General features: G+C 43.7%; 1 protein-coding gene across 1 annotated transcript in view; it reads left to right on the top strand.

Moving 5' to 3' along the window:
• The window catches only part of gfpt2 (glutamine-fructose-6-phosphate transaminase 2), a 56,712-nt gene that overhangs the window by 15,608 nt on the left and 22,758 nt on the right, over nucleotides 1-18,346 (top strand). Inside the window, 3 exon segments of the mRNA XM_028813115.2 lie at nucleotides 48-182; nucleotides 578-639; nucleotides 16,149-16,228. Of these exon segments, the coding sequence (XP_028668948.2) occupies nucleotides 48-182; nucleotides 578-639; nucleotides 16,149-16,228 (277 nt within the window).

Raw genomic sequence — 18,346 nt, 5'->3', positions numbered from 1 at the left:
GTTTTTTCATTCCAACGTTCTAACTCTGCGCTCATTCATTTCTGCAGGAGAAGAAGGGTTACGTATTTGAGTCTGAGACCGACACGGAGGTCATCCCCAAACTGATCAAGTACCTGTACGACAATCGTGAAGTCAGTGACATCAGCTTCTCCTCGCTCGTGGAGAGGGTCATACAGCAGCTGGTAGGTGCTTCATTGTGGGTTGTCTTGTCCTTTCATCTTCTTCGGTTACATTTAGGTCAGCTCTCCAAAAGGCGCTATATACAATCGGGGCTGGTGGCTTATTCCCTCCTGCCAGACACGGATTACTCGCCACTTTGAGCGGCTTTGCCGTCCCTGCTCTTGGGCACCCCCTGGTGTCTCTCCTTGCAGGGCTAAATAGAGTTCACCGCAGTGTTGGCTGTGATCTCTTGAAGAAATACGAGCCCCCCGGCGGTCAGTTCAGATCTTTTGCTTGCTGTAAATGGCAGCAACAGGCAGTTAAGGGCCAAAAGATCACATAGGAGATCATCAAGAGAAAGAGCAAATTCAATACAAGGCCAAATCTTTACTCATTTCAACCATGTGTTTGATTACAGGAAGGAGCCTTTGCACTGGTCTTCAAGAGCACCCACTTCCCGGGAGAAGCCGTGGCCACCAGGTCAGTGTCTGAATGGCTTATTTTTACTTGTTCCCAGTTGTCTGTTGTTTATTGCTTTCTGCATAAAAGTGAATGTACATTAATCATTTAGTGGTTCGTAGAATACAGAATACAAAGTCACTGATGGCATTCCTGACTACATTGCCCTCTAGTGTTAGAACTCTGTTACTGACTGGACTCCTTACTGCAGCGCCCTCCGGTGTCTAAATCAATCACTTATGGTCTTACTACATTGCCCTCTAGTGTCTGAACTCCGCTACTGATGGAACTCCAGAGGGGTATCATCAGCAGCAGACTCCTCTACTACTACTTCTCTACACTACATCACCCTCTAGTGTCTGAACTCTGGTATTTACGGTATTCCTTACTACACTGCCCACTAGTGTCTGAACTCTGTTACTGATGATATCCTTGTTTTCATCACTCTAAATCAGTCACTGATGGTGCCCCTTACTACAGTGCCCTTGAGTGTCTCAGCTCTGTTCCTGATGGTAGCAGAGGGGTATCATCAGTAGCAAGAGTCCTCTCCTACTACTGCTCTACACTACATCGCCCTCTAGTGGCTGACTCAAGTCCTTATGGCACCCCTTACTATTTTCCATCTGGCACCTGACTTGATAACTGATGCTGCTTCTTACTACACTGCCCACTAGTGTCTGAACTCTGTTACTGATGGTATCCTTGTCTTCATCGCCCTCTATTGTCTGAACTCTGTTACTGATGGTATCCTTGTCTTCATCGCCCTCTATTGTCTAAACTCTGTTACTGATGGTATCCTTGTCTTCATCGCCCTCTATTGTCTAAACTCTGTTACTGATGGTATCCTTGTCTTCATCGCCCTCTATTGTCTGAACTCTGTTACTTGTGGTATCCTTGTCTTCATCGCCCTCTATTGTCTGAACTCTGTTACTTGTGGTATCCTTGTCTTCATCGCCCTCTATTGTCTGAACTCTGTTACTGATGGTATCCTTGTCTTCATCGCCCTCTTTTGTCTGAACTCTGTTACTGATGGTATCCTTGTCTTCATCGCCCTCTATTGTCTGAACTCTGTCACCGATGGTATCCTTGTCTTCATCGCCCTCTATTGTCTGAACTCTGTTACCGATGGTATCCTTGTCTTCATCGCCCTCTATTGTCTGAACTCTGTTACTTGTGGTATCCTTGTCTTCATCGCCCTCTATTGTCTGAACTCTGTTACTGATGGTATCCTTGTCTTCATCGCCCTCTATTGTCTGAACGTTGTTACCGATGGTATCCTTGTCTTCATCGCCCTCTATTGTCTGAACGTTGTTACCGATGGTATCCTTGTCTTCATCGCCCTCTATTGTCTGAACTCTGTTACTTGTTGTATCCCTGCTTACATTGCCTTCTATAGTCTGATTGAGTCATTGATGGCATTCCTGACTTCATCGCCCTCTAGTGTCTGAACTCTGCTAATGATGGTACCCTCTGCTACCATCATGAACATCGCCCTCTAGTGTCACTGATGGTGCCCCTTACCACATCGCCTTCTAGTGTCTGAACCCTGCTCCTGATGGCAGTCCAGGGGAGTATCATCAGTAGCAGTCTACTCTACTACTACTTAATAATAATAATTCATTAAATTTATACAGCGCTATTCTCAATACTCAAAGCGCTATCCACATAGGGAGGTTCCGGGAAGCGAACCCACAATCTTCCACAGCAGCAGCAGCACTACCACTGCGCCACCTCTGAGGATGTACTTCTCTACACTACATCGCCCTCTAGTGTCACTGATGGTACTCTGGTATTTATGGTATTCCTTAATACGTTGTCCTCTGGTGTTTGAACTCTGTTAGTTGTGGTATCCCTAACTTCATCACCCTGCAGTGTCTGATGATACCCCTTACTACAGTGCCCTCTAATGTCTGAAATATGTTCCTGATGGTAGCAGAGGGGTATCAGCAGTAGCAGAGTCCTCTACTACTACTCCTCTGCACTTCAACACCCTCTAGTGTCTGACTTGATAAGTGATGGTATCCCTGACTTCATCGCCCTCTAGTGTCTGACTTGAACCCTTATGGCACCCCTTACTACATCCCTTCAGGTGCCTGACTTGATAACTGATGCTACTTCTTACTGCACTGCCCACTAGTGTCTGACCTCTGTAACTGATGGTGCCCCTTCCTACATCGCCTTCTGGTGTCTGAACTCTGTTACTTGTGGTATTCCTGACTACTACAGGGAAATATCTTGTTAAAGTCATGTAGTAAATTAGATTTGAGTTTTGAGTCTAAAGTTGCATATAAAGACTACAATGAAATTCTTTCATGTGTCTCTGACCAATTATCAACATTCCGCAGCCCCCTGGTCATCTGGATTCACCAGTCAGACATGGACATGGACTCCTTGAAACCAAAGGAGTCACCTTTTTCGAAATGGAGACTTGGTGGAAAAAGTCCACCATTACTGGCAGTGGTGGGCGCCAAAGCACCACCCTTGTGGTCAATGTACACTTCCTCTACCACTAGGGGGGCCACGCTCTCTGTTGCTCTTGACTGATTGATGATAAGTCCATTACAGCTGTTATTGTGGTCTGAATGTCAAACCCCACCCCAGACAGCCCCCCCAGAGGCTGTAAGATGGCCACAATGCTCCGCTCCCTCTCGGTGGTATCACATATCATTAGACTGAGACGCTCATTCACCCGGGCAAAAAGTTTCCAGGGCGCTAAAGTGTCGTATACTTTGTGCTCCTTTTGCTAAACCTCCCAGCCGTCTGTGTGGAGCTTTCATATAAAAGGTGAAGATCAAATTGTACAAGTTCAATAAGTTAATGGCCGAGGCAGAAGCTGAGATTCTTTTTTTCTTTTCATTTCTTCTTCTTCGTCTTGTGCCACGGCGGCCGTGTGAATGGCGCCCATTCATCTCAGTTGGCCCGAGTGTTGTGCAAATACAAAGTGGATCAGGCTGAGCCCTGAGGGAGAGCAGACGTGCGGCTCGTGTGTGCAGAGTGCCAAGGGGAAGAATCGGGGGCTTGTTAAGGGGCGCCGCTCGAGGAAGACAGAGGGTAGTGCTGGTGAATGGGCGGGCTAATGGTGGTATTTCTGTCGAATGCGCCCTTCAGGCTGTTTGTTTCCTCATCCTGGATGTGTTTGGAACACAAAAAAGTAAAATGCCTGCCAACCGGTTTATCGAGTGCAGAGACCCGCAAGACGGCATTCCTCGTGTGTCAGTTTAAAAATGTGAATTTCCCCTTGGGATGAATAAAGTACAGTACATGCAGAAAGTATTCCCAGCGCATCTCTTTTTCCACATTTTATTATGTTACAGCCTTATTCCAAAATGGATTAAATTCATTTTTTTCCTCAGAATTCTACACACAACACCCCATAATGACAACGTGAAAAAATTTACTTGAGGTTTTTGCAAATTTATTAAAAATAAAAAAACTGAGAAATCCCATGTCCATAAGTATTCACAGCCTTTGCTCAATACTTTGTCGATGCCCCTTTGGCAGCAATTCCAGCCTCAAGTCTTGTTGAATATGATGCCACAAGCTTGGCACACCTATCCTTGGCCAGTTTGGCCCATTCCTCTTTGCAGCACCTCTCAAGCTCCATCAGGTTGGATGGGAAGCGTCGGTGCACAGCCATTTTAAGATCTCTCCAGAGATGTTCAATCGGATTCAAGTCTGGGCTCTGGCTGGGCCACTCAAGGACATTCACAGAGTTGTCCTGAAGCCACTCCTTTGATATCTTGGCTGTGTGCTTAGGGTCGTTGTCCTGCTGAAAGATGAACCGTCGCCCCAGTCTGAGGTCAAGAGCGCTCTGGAGCAGGTTTTCATCCAGGATGTCTCTGTACATTGCTGCAGTCATCTTTCCCTTTATCCTGTCTAGTCTCCCAGTTCCTGCCGCTGAAAAACATCCTCACAGCATGATGCTGCCACCACCACTCACTGTAGGGATGGTATTGGCCTGGTGATGAGCAGTGCCTGGTTTCCTCCAAACGTGACGCCTGGCATTCACACCAAAGAGTTCAATCTTTGTCTTATTAGACCAGAGAATTTTCTTTCTCATGGTCTGAGAGTCCTTCAGGTGCCTTTTGGCAAACTCCAGGCGGGCTGCCATGTGCCTTTTACTAAGGAGTGGCTTCCGTCTGGCCACTCTACCATACAGGCCTGATTGGTGGATTGCTGCAGAGATGGTTGTCCTTCTGGAAGGTTCTCCTCTCTCCACAGAGGACCTCTGGAGTTCTGACAGAGTGACCATCGGGTTCTTGGTCACCTCCCTGACTAAGGCCCTTCTCCCCCGATCGCTCAGTTTAGATGGCCGGCCAGCTCTAGGAAGAGTCCTGGTGGTTTTGAACTTCTTCCACTTACAGATGATGGAGGCCACTGTGCTCATTGGGACCTTCAGAGCAGCTGAAATTTTTCTGTAACCTTCCCCAGATTTGTGCCTCGAGACAATCCTGTCTTGGAGGTCTACAGACAATTCCTTTGACTTCATGCTTGGTTTGTGCTCTGACATGAACTGTCAACTGTGGGACCTTATATAGACAGAGCGGACCACCACTGCCTGAGATGTTTGAGACGAGTCTGACAGGAGGCTGTGAGCCTCTGCAACGTACGCTTGGTGCCATCAGACTTCGAATGTGATTGTCGGAATTGATCAAGGAATTTGGGAATTTGCAGCAGGACAGCTAGGCTACCAAAGTTGTAGGTGGTTTCCTTTTTTAGTTATAAATGTTATTGACGTTCAGGTATATTTATTACAAGAGAACCATCAAAATATAACAATCAAACACACGTGACTATAGACAGGAAAAGTCAGTGCAATCAGAAGTATAATCAGTCCTGTCCATACACCATAAATATACACGTGTCAGTACACGCCACCCCATAGATTCTGTACAATCCGATATGCCACACGCTGTATGTTCAGGGGGACAGCGCTGTCACCTGTGCAGATGCCAACACCACCAAATCTCCTTTGTCATGTCAACAGCAGACATACGTCAATTGAAACATTCTCACGTGTCATCTATAATGTGTCCGTACACACGTCAATACAGTCAAGAGCATCCGTCATACACAACATACAGAGACGTCTAGAGCAGGCCTGGAGGGCCGCAGTGGCTGCAGGTTTTCATTCAAACCCTTTTCCTAATTAGTTTTCACTGCTAATTAACTCTTTTTCCCTTCATTATAATAGCCCTTGTTTTTAAGGATTCAGCCCTCTAAATCTTCATTAAATGACGCCAAACAGAAATGACACGTAAAACAAGAAGGACAGATGACCAGCTAAATGGGAGCTTTCGAACGCCAACCGATTTCACTCCAACCAGTCTCTTAATGAGAAGCCAATTCTTGCTGTTCATTAAAATCGTTATTTAATTCTGTGGCCTGTAGCTGCTCTGATTCTGCCATGGCAGACATTTCCAAGACTGTTGATTTTTAGTTCTTCTAAGAACACCATCAAAAAATGTTTCGGTGACCTTTCTGAGACCGTCACTTTTCTTTATATCAGATATTGTGTGATGGGCACAGGAATGTGGCGTGTTTTGTGTCTCATTATTGTTTGGCTGAGTCAAGTTAATTAAAACTAAGGCAAAAAGAAGTTAATTAGTAGGAAAAACTGGTCATCTAATTAAGAAGATGGTTAGAATGAAAACCTCCAGCCACTGCAGCCCTCCAGGACCGGAGTTCCACACCCGTGGTCTAGAGGGTCAATGCTGTCTGTCATGTGTGCACATGTCAAAGCAATCAATCTCACGTGTCATGTAGAGCCCCATATGTGATCAACATGTGTTACATGCTATATAAAATCCCCTATATCATATACAATTTCTCTCTGTTATAAAAGAAAATTGTGAGATGAGACGAGACTTTGGCCAAGAGATGTTTTCAAGTCCAGCCCTCCTCTCCTCCATTTTCCGGTTCACGGCCCACGCCCGCACTCCTCTCACCTCTCATTGGTGTGAATGCTGTTGTCATCACAGTTCCTGCGCTCTTAGCGCTTATAAATTCTGACTTTTTCCTCACTTTAAGTTCCCAATAAAAGAAGACGTATTATGTCCACTAATAAATGACAGAACGTAGGGTGCTTATCAGCAAACCCATTTGACTTCCTGTACTGAAATTAGTTTAGTGCTGGTACCTAGCATTTTAATTATTATTTTTTGGTATGTTTTCAGTAGAATAATGTTATAGCTATCAACATTAGCTGGGTTTAAAAAACTACCTTCATAAAAGACCACCCTAAAGACCCCTGGAATGGCAATATGGGCTCATTCAGGAGAGCCCCAAAATCCTTAAAGTAATTCCAACTGTTAATATAAAAACTGAAGCAAGAAACACAAACCGAGAATCCCAAGCACCACAGGAGCCAAACGAAATAGGCAGGCACTCTGAAAGGGAGGATTCAACAGGAATTGGAGGCCCCGTCCCCTTAGGCTCAATCTTTAAACAGAAATCAATTATAAAATTGTAAAAAAATATATATATATATATATATATATATATATTATAAAGGAAAATCTTGAGATGAGACTATTGCCAAGAGATCTTTTCAAGTCCCCGCCCTCCTCTCCACCATTTCTGGTTCACGGCCCACGCCCCGCACTCCTCTCACCTCTCATTGGTGTGAATGCTTTTGTCAGACTCAGTTCCTGCGCTCTCAGCTCTTATAAATTGTTAAATTTCCTAACTTTAAGTTCCCAATTAAAGAAGACGTATTATGTCCAAATCTTATTGAAGAATTTCATCCTGAAGGGTTATCAACAGAAGAAACGAGTACACGGGCAATCCTAGCACCGAGAAACGATGAAGTCAAACGAATTAACGTGAAAATTGTCGATCAGTTACACGGCAAACTAGTTAAATGCGTATCAATAGACTCTGCTGAAACAGTTGGTGGTGATGGTGCGGAAGATGAAAACATCAACTTACAATATCATGAAGAATATCGACAACCGTTAACACCGTCTTGTCTTCCACCAGCAGAATTACTGTAGAAAGAAGGACGTATCGTAATGTAATTGCGTAATTTATGTCTGAGTGATGGGCTGTGCAATACGACAAGATTAGTTGGATTCAAAATTGGTCGCACAATTCTGACATGTCTAATTTTAACAGGCTACAAGAAGGTAATGGAGTACATCTAACATGAGAGGCCAAAGGAGATCTCAATATGCCAGTCGTATTAAAACGTTTACAGTTTCCTGTTAGAATAGCTTTAGCTGTGACAATTAACAAATCACAGGGACAAACATTTGAAAAATTCGGTTTATTTATTAGAGAGAAAGAAATGAAATTCACTCACGGACAGTTATATGTTGCGTTGTCACGATGAAAGTCCAAACACGGAATCGAAAATTCAATGTGACAGACGAAACGTTAATTACAAATATTATTAAACTTAATAAGTGTAAGTTTAAAAAGTATTTGCGTGTTCATTTCAAAGCCAAACAGAATGAAAACGTACAACGCAATGAATACCTGTAACGCAACATGAAACAGAATTTTCTTTCAATTTATTACGTTTTACTATTTTTTACTATTGTTAATTACTTGCTGTTATGTAATTAGTTCTATTATGTATACAGTTGTGCTTGAAAGTTTGTGAACCCTTTAGAATTTTCTTTATTTCTGTATAAATATGACCTAAAACATCATCAGATTTTCACTCAAGTCCTAAAAGTAGATAAAGAGAATCCAGTTAAACAAATGAGACAAAAATATTATACTTGGTCATTTATTTATTGAGGGAAATGATCGAATATGACATATTTGTGAGTGGCAAAAGTATGTGAACCTTTGCTTTCAGTATCTGCTGTGACCCCCCCTTTGCAGCAATAACTGAACTAAACGTTTCTGGTAACTGTTGATCAGTCCTGCACACTGGCTTGGAGATCTGTGACCTCCATGATTGAAATGGCGTACTGGCTAGTGTTGGACTTTGGTATCGTTGAAACTTCCGGAACTCCGTACTGAACCGAAACAAACAACGGATAACTCTGAAATCTCTTGTCTTACAGCGACCCTCCCCGTCCCCTCTTGATAGCCATGAAGTCTTCACCACGTGAAGTTCCGATCGCGTCATTTCATTTCGTGAAACAACTGGCAATCGAGAGAAGACGGTGTGGGGGGTGGGGATGGAGGTTAACGCTGACGTATATGAAAATCCTGACCGTTTTTCAAATGTGGGTTTTTTTTCGATGCCTTTCCAGTAGCGCTGCAATGCACGACCCTCGTCCTGAGTTAATCGAGGGAGGTCGGTAATGGAGACGCAGCGCAGTCGTTTCTCGGCGTTTTGACGTTTCGGCTGCTCTGTCAGCGGTCCTAACATTTTACGCCTTTTGTGGAATTTAGGTGTTGGGTTTCCTGACTTTGTAGGCATTTGAGATTACGACATTCGCTGCAGGAGTTTAGTACAAGTTTACGATGAGTTGGCTGTCAGGTGTTGTGCGCCACTCCTGTCATTTACCTTGAATGTCTGGGACGTCTGGACGTCAGCAGCTCCTCCTGCAGGCCGTCCTGCTCCGAAGGTTCTCTCCTGACTTCTCTGCCTCCCACTCTGCTGGAGTTTCGTGTTTTTCTTGTTCTTTTCAGGCCATTGTTATCATTGTGTTGTCTCGATGAACCTCACCGACCTTTTTGGATTTTCTTTGAAGCTCACCTGTCGCACTTGCTCTTGCACTTTCACGATTTGGAATCTTGGCTTCAACTTTGACAGTTTTGGGGGAATTCTCTGGGCTTTGGTTGCTCTTCATGTTGTTTCGGCTCATTTTCCAGCTCGACTGCTTTCTTGGTGTTCTTCGGAATTCCCGGGAGGCTTTGATTTCCCACTTGGCGTTGGCATCGGGCACTTTGGAGGCGATTTCAGGTTTTGTTTCATCCTGCAGACACACGAGGTTTAGCCTGATTTCACAATTCAGTCCTCTGATGGCAGGGAGGAGCGCACACACACACACACACACACACAAACACACACACACAGAGTGCACTGCTACTGTTCAATAACTCTAACACACACACACACACACACACACGCACACACACACACACAAACACACACTAGAGGCTAACAATTGGAACATTGGTGCTCTACAACACGCACACACACACACACACAGAGTGCACTGCTATTGTTCAATAACTCTAACACACACACACACACACACACACGCACACACACACACACAAACACACACTAGAGGCTAACAATTGGAACATTGGTGCTCTACAACACGCACACACACACACACACACACACAAACACACACACACAGAGTGCACTGCTACTGTTCAATAACTCTAACACACATGTACACACACACACACACACACACACTAGAGGCTAACAATTGGAACATTGGTGCTCTACAACACACACACACACACACACACAGAGTGCACTGCTATTGTTCAATAACTCTAACACACACACACACACGCACTCACACACTAGAGGCTCACAATTGGAACATAGGTGATCTAGCACACACACGCACACACACGCACACAGCCATATCATACGCACATAAACATGCACATGCACACGCACACACACACACACACAGTGTGCACTGCTACTGTTCAATAACTCTAACACACACACACACACACACACACTAGAGGCTCACAATTGCAACATAGGTGCTCTAGCACACACACACATACACGCACACACAGCCTTATCATACACACACACACACACAGATAGGTGCTGTTCAGTGGCTTTAACACACACACACACTCAAAGCCATATCATACACACATAAAGACGCATACACACACACACACACACACACACATACTCTCACACACATACTCACACACTAGAGGCTCACAATTGCAACATAGGTACTCTAGCATACACACATGCACACACGCACACACACACACACACAGCCATATCATACACACATAAACATGCACACACACACACACACACACACACAGAGTGCACTGCTACTGTTCAATAACTCTAACACACACACACACACACTAGAGGCTCACAATTGGAACATAGGTGCTCTAGCACACAACACACACACACACACACACACACACAACCTTATCATACACACACACAGATAGGTGCTGTTCAGTGGCTTTAACACACACACACACAAAGCCATATCATACACACATAAAGACGCGTACACACACACACACACACACACACACACACATACTCACACACTAGAGGCTCACAATTGCAACATAGGTGATCTAGCACACACACGCGCACAGCCATATCATACGCACATGCACACGCACACGCACACACACACACAGAGTGCACTGCTACTGTTCAATAACTCTAACACACACACACACACACAAACACACGCATACAGAGTGCACTGCTACTGTTCAATAACTTCAATAACTGTTTAATAACTCTAACACACACACACACAGAACATTATTAAGGTGTAGCAATTCTAGCAGGCGCACACACACACACACTCACATGCACGGCTACTGTATCATAACTGTAGCACACACACACACACACATACATACACTTACAGAAATGTGCACTGTGGTCGCCGAGTGAAGAAGGGTCACCAACAGCCACGACCCCCTGACTAGTACGTGAAGATGATCTGACACAATCTAACCTATCAGTCGTGTTGAGTCAGAGTGTTCATTAGTTTATATTGTTTTGAAAAAATTCCCCCAAAATTTGTCACCCGAGGGCCACCGCATGGTTCACCTTAATGGTAAAGAGTGCCCTATAAAGACACACACACACTTCTGCTGCTGTTTAGTGACTCAAACACACACACACACATTTCGCGACTCCAGCACACGCCCTTCCCTTAATGCTCCCTAAAGCTCCTGCATTCTCAGTGACACGTCAGCTCAACAGAGCCCCTTGCTGCATCACGTCGCTCCTGCGTCTTTTGTCTTTTTCCATTCTTCCCCCACCCCATCACCGGACGCCAAGCTTAAGTCACTTCGGGGCTCTTTGGCTCGTCTTTCATGCTCTGAACTCGTAAACCGGTTGTGCCAAAATGGACAAACAAGGTGCTTGGAGGGCCAGGTGAGTGAAGATGTCTTCAGTTCTGTGACCACAAGAGGGCGCCGCTGAGCCCTCAGCCCAAGACACAGTAACGCAGCACACATTGAAAGGACTTTTATTCTCACAAGACACTTCTCCAGACTCCTCTCCAGTAAACAGCCACAAAATCAATAGAAAGTAAACAAAATATAAATGTGAAGAATTATTATTATTTTTATAGACGCATCTCCCTCCTTCTCTACCTCCTCTCTCCCGACTCCGACTCCCCGATGTCACTCAGCGGGCTCCTTTTAAGCCAAACTCGGGATTGCTTCTGATTATGGAGGCCCTTCTAGACCATAAAGAAAGAAGGTGTGGGGTCGTTGTCCCCCTGACAACACCCACTATTGATACTTAGGGCTGCCTTTCTGCCGTACTACATCTCCCAAGCACCCTTGCAGGTGTCCCAACTGGGTTCCTATACAAGGACCACTGCCACCTGGTGTATGGTGGATGTAATGGCTCCAGACTCTTCCGCTGGTCCCTCTGTTATTTCATACCCACCAGACACAAAGTTATTGTCCCACCAGCCAATGTGCTTGTTGTTCCACACTGGCCTCCCATCCAGGTAATAAATCATCCACACCCGCTCTCCTCCTACAATACATGAGAAATGTAACAGACGAGAGGAGACCACTCAGCCCGTTTGTTTAGCTTATAGCTCAGCTGTCCCAATGTCTCCTTCAGATTCGTCTTTAAGGTTCTCAAGCTTTCTGCTTCATCTCCATGACTCAGTACGTCGTTCATGCACTGAGTCCCATCTAATCAGGTGTCACTCAGCCTGAAGCCCTGCCCAGTTTGCTGTCACTCAAGTCACTAGCCCCGCCTACCCCTCTCCCATTGAAGTCTTTAGTCCCATTCAGCCTGCTGCTACTGTAGAATTTAAGAAATCTGACAAACGAGTGGAGACCACTCAGCCCGTTTGTTTAGCTCATCGCTCAGCTGTCCCAATGTCTCCTTCAGATTCTTCTTAAGGGTTCTCAAGGTTTCTGCTTCAGCTCCATTATTTCAGTATGTTGTTCATGCACTGAGCCCCATCTAATCAGGTGTCACTCAGCATGAAGCCCTGCCCACCTTGCTGCCACTCAAGTCACTAGCCCCGCCTACCCATCTCCCTTTGAAGTCTTTAGTCCCATTCAAGCTGCTGCTTCTCTAAAACATAAGAAATTTGACAAACAAGAGGAGACCATTATGCCCGTTTGTTTAGCTCATAGCTCAGCTGTCTCTGTATTTCTCCAGATTCTTGTTAAAGATTCTAAAGGTTTCTGAGAACGTACTCCATAATTCAGTATGTTGTTCATGCACCGAGTTCCATCCAATCAACTGCCACTCAGGCATAAAGCCCTGCACAGTTTGCTGTCACTTAAGTCACTAGCCCCGCCTACCCCACTGCCATTGAATTCTTTAGTCCCATTCAGCCTGCTGCTACTGTAGAATTTAAGAAATCTGATAAACGAGAGGAGACCACTAAGTCCATCAAGCCTGTTTATTTAGCTCATAGCTCAGCTGTCTCTGTATTTCTCCAGATTCTTTTTAAAGGTTCTCAAGGTTTCTGCTTGAGCTCCATGACTTGGTACTTTGTTCATGCATGAAGCCCCATCTATTCAGCTGCCACTCAGGCATGAAGCCCTGCCCACCTTGCTGCCACTCAAGTGACTAGCCCTGCCCATTCCTTAGCCATTGAACTGCTTGTTCCCATCCAGCCTGCTGCTTCTCCAGAACATAAGAAATCTGACAAATGAGTGGAGTCCATTCAGTCCATCAAGATTCTTTGTTTAGCTCATAGCTAAGCTGACCCCTCTCATCTCATCCAGAGGTACATCCAGGGGGGTCTTCCGATAGATTGACAGACATGTTAATTGTTCATTGTGACTTGTGCCACCTTAGCCTGGAATAATAAAGGATTGGAAAACCATCTAGAAAGTGTTCAAGATTTGTTTGTACCAAATAACCAGGAAGGGATGATCACAGGGAGAACACAAAGTAACAATTAAATACATAGGAACAATAAAGGAAAAAAAAAGCCCCTAGCCATCTTGTATGTCCAGTCGTGGTGCACACCACCACACTGCCATCATGGGCACCTCATATTAGGGGCAGCCCACTAACATTTGTCAAACCAGAACTACCAGAACGCCGGGTCCTCCTGTTGCCTGATGCTTCAGGTCCCAATACAATAATCCAAAAGAGAAGGTAAACAGGTCAGAAACCCACAAGGTCACAATAAGCACAACAGCAATCCAATAACTCACCAAAACCTCCCAAGCGCATTCAAAATGAACCGCCAGGGATTGTGGGAGACCCTCTGGATTTATAGGGCATTGATGGCAATTCCTGGCAGTGATTGGCAGGCGTGGCCCCGCCTCCTAGGGGAGGGGCATACATTGTGACTTTGACCCCCAAGCTCCACCCAGTAGTTTGTGTTCTGGCTTTAAGGTTTGCTTTCGCTGTTTGAATGAAACTCTCCTTAATTTCTTTTATAAATGAGCAGTTTTACTAGCGAGTGGTCAAATGCCTTTAAACTTGCATTAAAGTTGTGCCTGAAACCACAAATTGAAAATCTTTGTCAAAAAAAGCAAATCACAAACTCTTTAAGAATAACAACCACTGAAACACAAGGAGATATTTTTGAAAAATAATCTGCAATCTTGGACAAAGTGACACATTTTTTCTGCTGTTATGCTGTTGGTGACAGAATGCACAAGTCTGATGGCCACACCCCCTAGCAATGTGTCAGCTTCCTAAGCAACCAGACTTTCTTAAGGATGCAGTGGGGTCTTGTGGGCAACCAGACTGGAATGCTCTGAAACTTCATGCTGGTTTTGTCCTCACTATTTTAATGAAATTCTCCTTAATTTCTTTTATAAATGAGCAGTTTAATTAGCGAGTGGTCAAATGTCTTTAAATTTATTAAGCCAAAAGTTGTGCCTGAAACTGCAAATCTAAATATCTTTGTCAAAAAAAAAAAAACTAATTACAAATTGTTTAAGAATAACAATCACTGAAACATAAAGAGATATTTTGAAAAATAATCCGCAATCTTGGACACAGTGCCACATTTAATTCTACTTTTACGCCATTGGTGACAGAATGCACAAATCTGGTGGCCACACCCCCTAGCAACATGGCAGCTTCCTAAGCAACCAGACTCTCTCAGGATGCAGTGGGGTCTCGTGGGCTACCAAACTGCAATGCCCTGAAACTTTATGCTGATTTTGCTCTCAGTATTTTAATGAAATTCTCCTTAATTTCTTTTATAAATGAGTAGTTTTACTAGTGAGTGGTCAAATGTCTTCTAAGTTATTAAGCTAAAATTTGTGACTGAAACCGCAAATTGAAAGTCTTTGTCAAAAAAAAAAAAAACGAATCATAAACTCTTTAAGAATAACAATCACTAAAACACAAAGAGATATTTTTGAAAAATAATCCGCAACCTTGGACACAGTGCCAGACCTTTTCTGTTGTTATGCTGTTGGTGACAGAATACACAATTCTGGTGGCCACACCCCCTAGCAACATGTCAGCTTCCTAAGCAACCAGAAATCCTAAGGGAGTAGTGGGGTCTCAGGAGCTACCAGACTTGAATGCCCCCAAACTTTATGCTGGTTTTGTCCTCACTATTTCAACAAAATTCTTCTTAATTTCTTTTATAAATGAGCAGTTTTACTAGCGAGTGGTCAAATTTCTTTAAATTTATTAATCTTTGTCAAAAAAAAAACTAATCACAAATTGTTTAAGAATAACAATCACTGAAACATAAAGAGATATTTTGAAAAATAATCTGCAATCTTGGACACAGTGCCACATTTAATTCTACTTTTACGCCATTGGTGACAGAATGCACAATTCTGGTGGCCACACCCCCTAGCAACGTGTTAGTTTCCTAATCAACCAGACTCTCTAAGGATGCAATGGGGTCTCGTGGGCTACCAGACTGGAATGCCCTGAAACTTTATGCTGATTTTGTCCTCACTATTTCAACAAAATTCTCCTTAATTTCTTTTATAAATTAGCAGATTTACTAGTGAGTGGTCAAATGTCTTTAAATTTATTAATCTTTGTCAAAAAAAAACTAATCACAAATTGTTTAAGAATAAACAAGAATCACTGGAACATACAGATATTTTTTGAAAAATAATCCGCAATCTTGGACGCAGTGACACATCTTTTCTGTTGTTATGCTATTGGTGACAGAATGCACAAGTCTGGTGGCCACACCCCCTAGCAACGTGTCAGCTTCCTAAGCAACCAGACATCCTAAGGGAGTAGTGGGGTCTCATGGGCCTACCAGACTGGAATGCCCTGAAACTTTATGCTGGTGTTTGCTCTCACTGTTTTAATGAAATTCTGTGTAATTTCTTTTATAAATGAGCAGTTTTTTTCTCCATTTTCATTTTTTTTTTGCGTTCATTTTATAAAAGAACATTCCGGATCAGTTCTTAATATAAATGTGATTTTTTTTCTTCGTCCACAGGAGGGGCAGCCCGTTGCTGATTGGTGTGCGCAGCGAGTCGAAGCTCTCCACCGAGCAGATTCCCATCCAGTACAACAACGGTAAGTGCGCCCCTCCCCTTAATTGCTCGTCTACCCCGTAAGAGGGTCCTGTGGAGTTTTCCCTGCCGTCCCCTGTATGTGTAATGTTACATAATATGGCCGCCTCGTCCCATAAGACGACAAACTCTGGCACAATCGAGCGTTCTTGTTTTTTCAGGGGTCCTTAGGTGCCGGTTGAAGCTTGTGTCTCGGTTACCCTTAGCACACAGTGGGTACATCATAAGAGCACATCCACTCAATGGTGACGTCGTTATGTCTTTAAATTTATTAAGCCAAAAGTTGTGTCTGATACCACAAATTGAAAATCTTTGTCAAAATAAACGAATCACAAACTCTTTAATAATAACAATCACTAAAAACACAAAGAGATATTTTTGAAAAATAATCCGTAATCTTGGACGCGAGTGCCAGACCTTTTCTGCTGTTATGCTATTGGGGTAATTTTTCTGACAACAGGGTCATTTTTTTATGGCTGTTAAAAAATAGTTCCTTGCTTCAGCCCAGTTCTGCTTGATGGTCGCCATGCTAGCGCCCACGTTTGAGGTCAGAATGGGTGCGACTTTGGGGTCCGAGTTTGCAGACACCTGAGAGAATTTCAAAAAGTGCCTTTGTGTGATTTAAAGTTGATGTTTTCTGGGTTTCATTCTGGACTTTAGATGCTCGATTTTCTGGTGTAAAAGGTGACAAGACAAAGAGGTTTGGGTGACGCTGCGGGCCCCTGTATATTCCCAAGGCAAAACAGAATGTCCCTAAGGGCACGGGTCTCAGTTAGGCTCGGAGCCCGGGCAGGAAGAGGCGGGTCTTTGGACCCGTACACTGGAAGTGAAATCAGAGGTGGGCGGGTTGTCAATCATCCGGTCTGTAGAGGGAGGAAGAGAAGAGGCGTTAGTAGACGCTGCCATCTTGTGGATCGTCATTGAACTACCACCACCAAGACATGTTTGTGTTGCTATGTCTCTGTTTTATGTGATTTGGTACAGGATTCGTAAAAAGCAGAGCTAATGTTTGTGCTGTGCCATCTGTTGGAATGAAAACACTCAATGCATTTTACTCCTATATACGTTACAAACATACATTAGAGTAGATGTTAGACTGCACACATTAACGCTGAGGTCTACATTGTTTACTTAGATTTCAACCCTTCTTAGATGGGTAGCATAGCTAGTGATAGGAATAAAAAACACAGATGAGGATCCTACAACCTCCATGTGGACAATGAGTGACATGGAATTCAAACTCAGGATGCCCTATGTCTCTGTTATATGCCACTTTGGCATGCGGATTCGTAAAAGAAGCGCTAATGTTTGTGATGTGCCATCTGTTGGAATGAAACACTCAATGCATTTTATTCCTACATGCGTTCCAAAATAAATTTCGATAGATTTTTCTCTGCAAACGTTTATGTTGAGGTCTACGTTGATTACTTCGAGCCATCTTAGTCACAGAATTCAAACTGAGGATGACTGTTATATGCCATTTGATACAGGATTGGTAAAAGAAGTACTAATGTTTGTGATGTGCCATCTGTTGGAATGACAAATGCAATGCATACGTTTTGTGTTATATGCCATTTGGTATGGATTCTTTAAAACGATATTAATATTTCTGATGTGCCATTTGTTGGAATGACAAATGCAATGCATTTTTACCCTTTAAGCATTACAACATATATTCCAGTAGATGATAGACTGCAAACATTAACGCCGAGGTCTACGTTGTTTACTTAGGTTTCAACCCCTTCTTAGATGGGTAGTGTAGCTAGTGATAGGATTAAAAACACAGATGAGGATCCTACACACCTCCATGTGGGACAAAGAGTGGGCATGGAATTTCAAACTCAGGATGTTATGTCTCTGTTATATGCCACTTGGCATGGGATTCGTAAAAGAAGCGCTAATGTTTGTGATGTGCCATCTGTTGGAATGAAACACTCAATGCATTTTACTCCTGTATGCATTACAAAATACATTCCGATAGATTTTTCTCTGCAAACGTTAATGTTGAGGTTTACGTTGATTATTTCCAGCCATCTTAGTCACGGAATTCAAACTAAGGATGACTGTTATATGCCATTTGGTACAGGATTGGTAAAAGAAGTACTAATGTTTGTGATGTGCC

This window comes from Erpetoichthys calabaricus, chromosome 11 (assembly GCF_900747795.2).
Source record: "Erpetoichthys calabaricus chromosome 11, fErpCal1.3, whole genome shotgun sequence".
Taxonomy (NCBI): Eukaryota; Metazoa; Chordata; class Cladistia; order Polypteriformes; family Polypteridae; genus Erpetoichthys; species Erpetoichthys calabaricus.
Note: the sequence above shows the minus strand (reverse complement) of the source record. Positions and strands in the feature narration are given on the sequence as shown.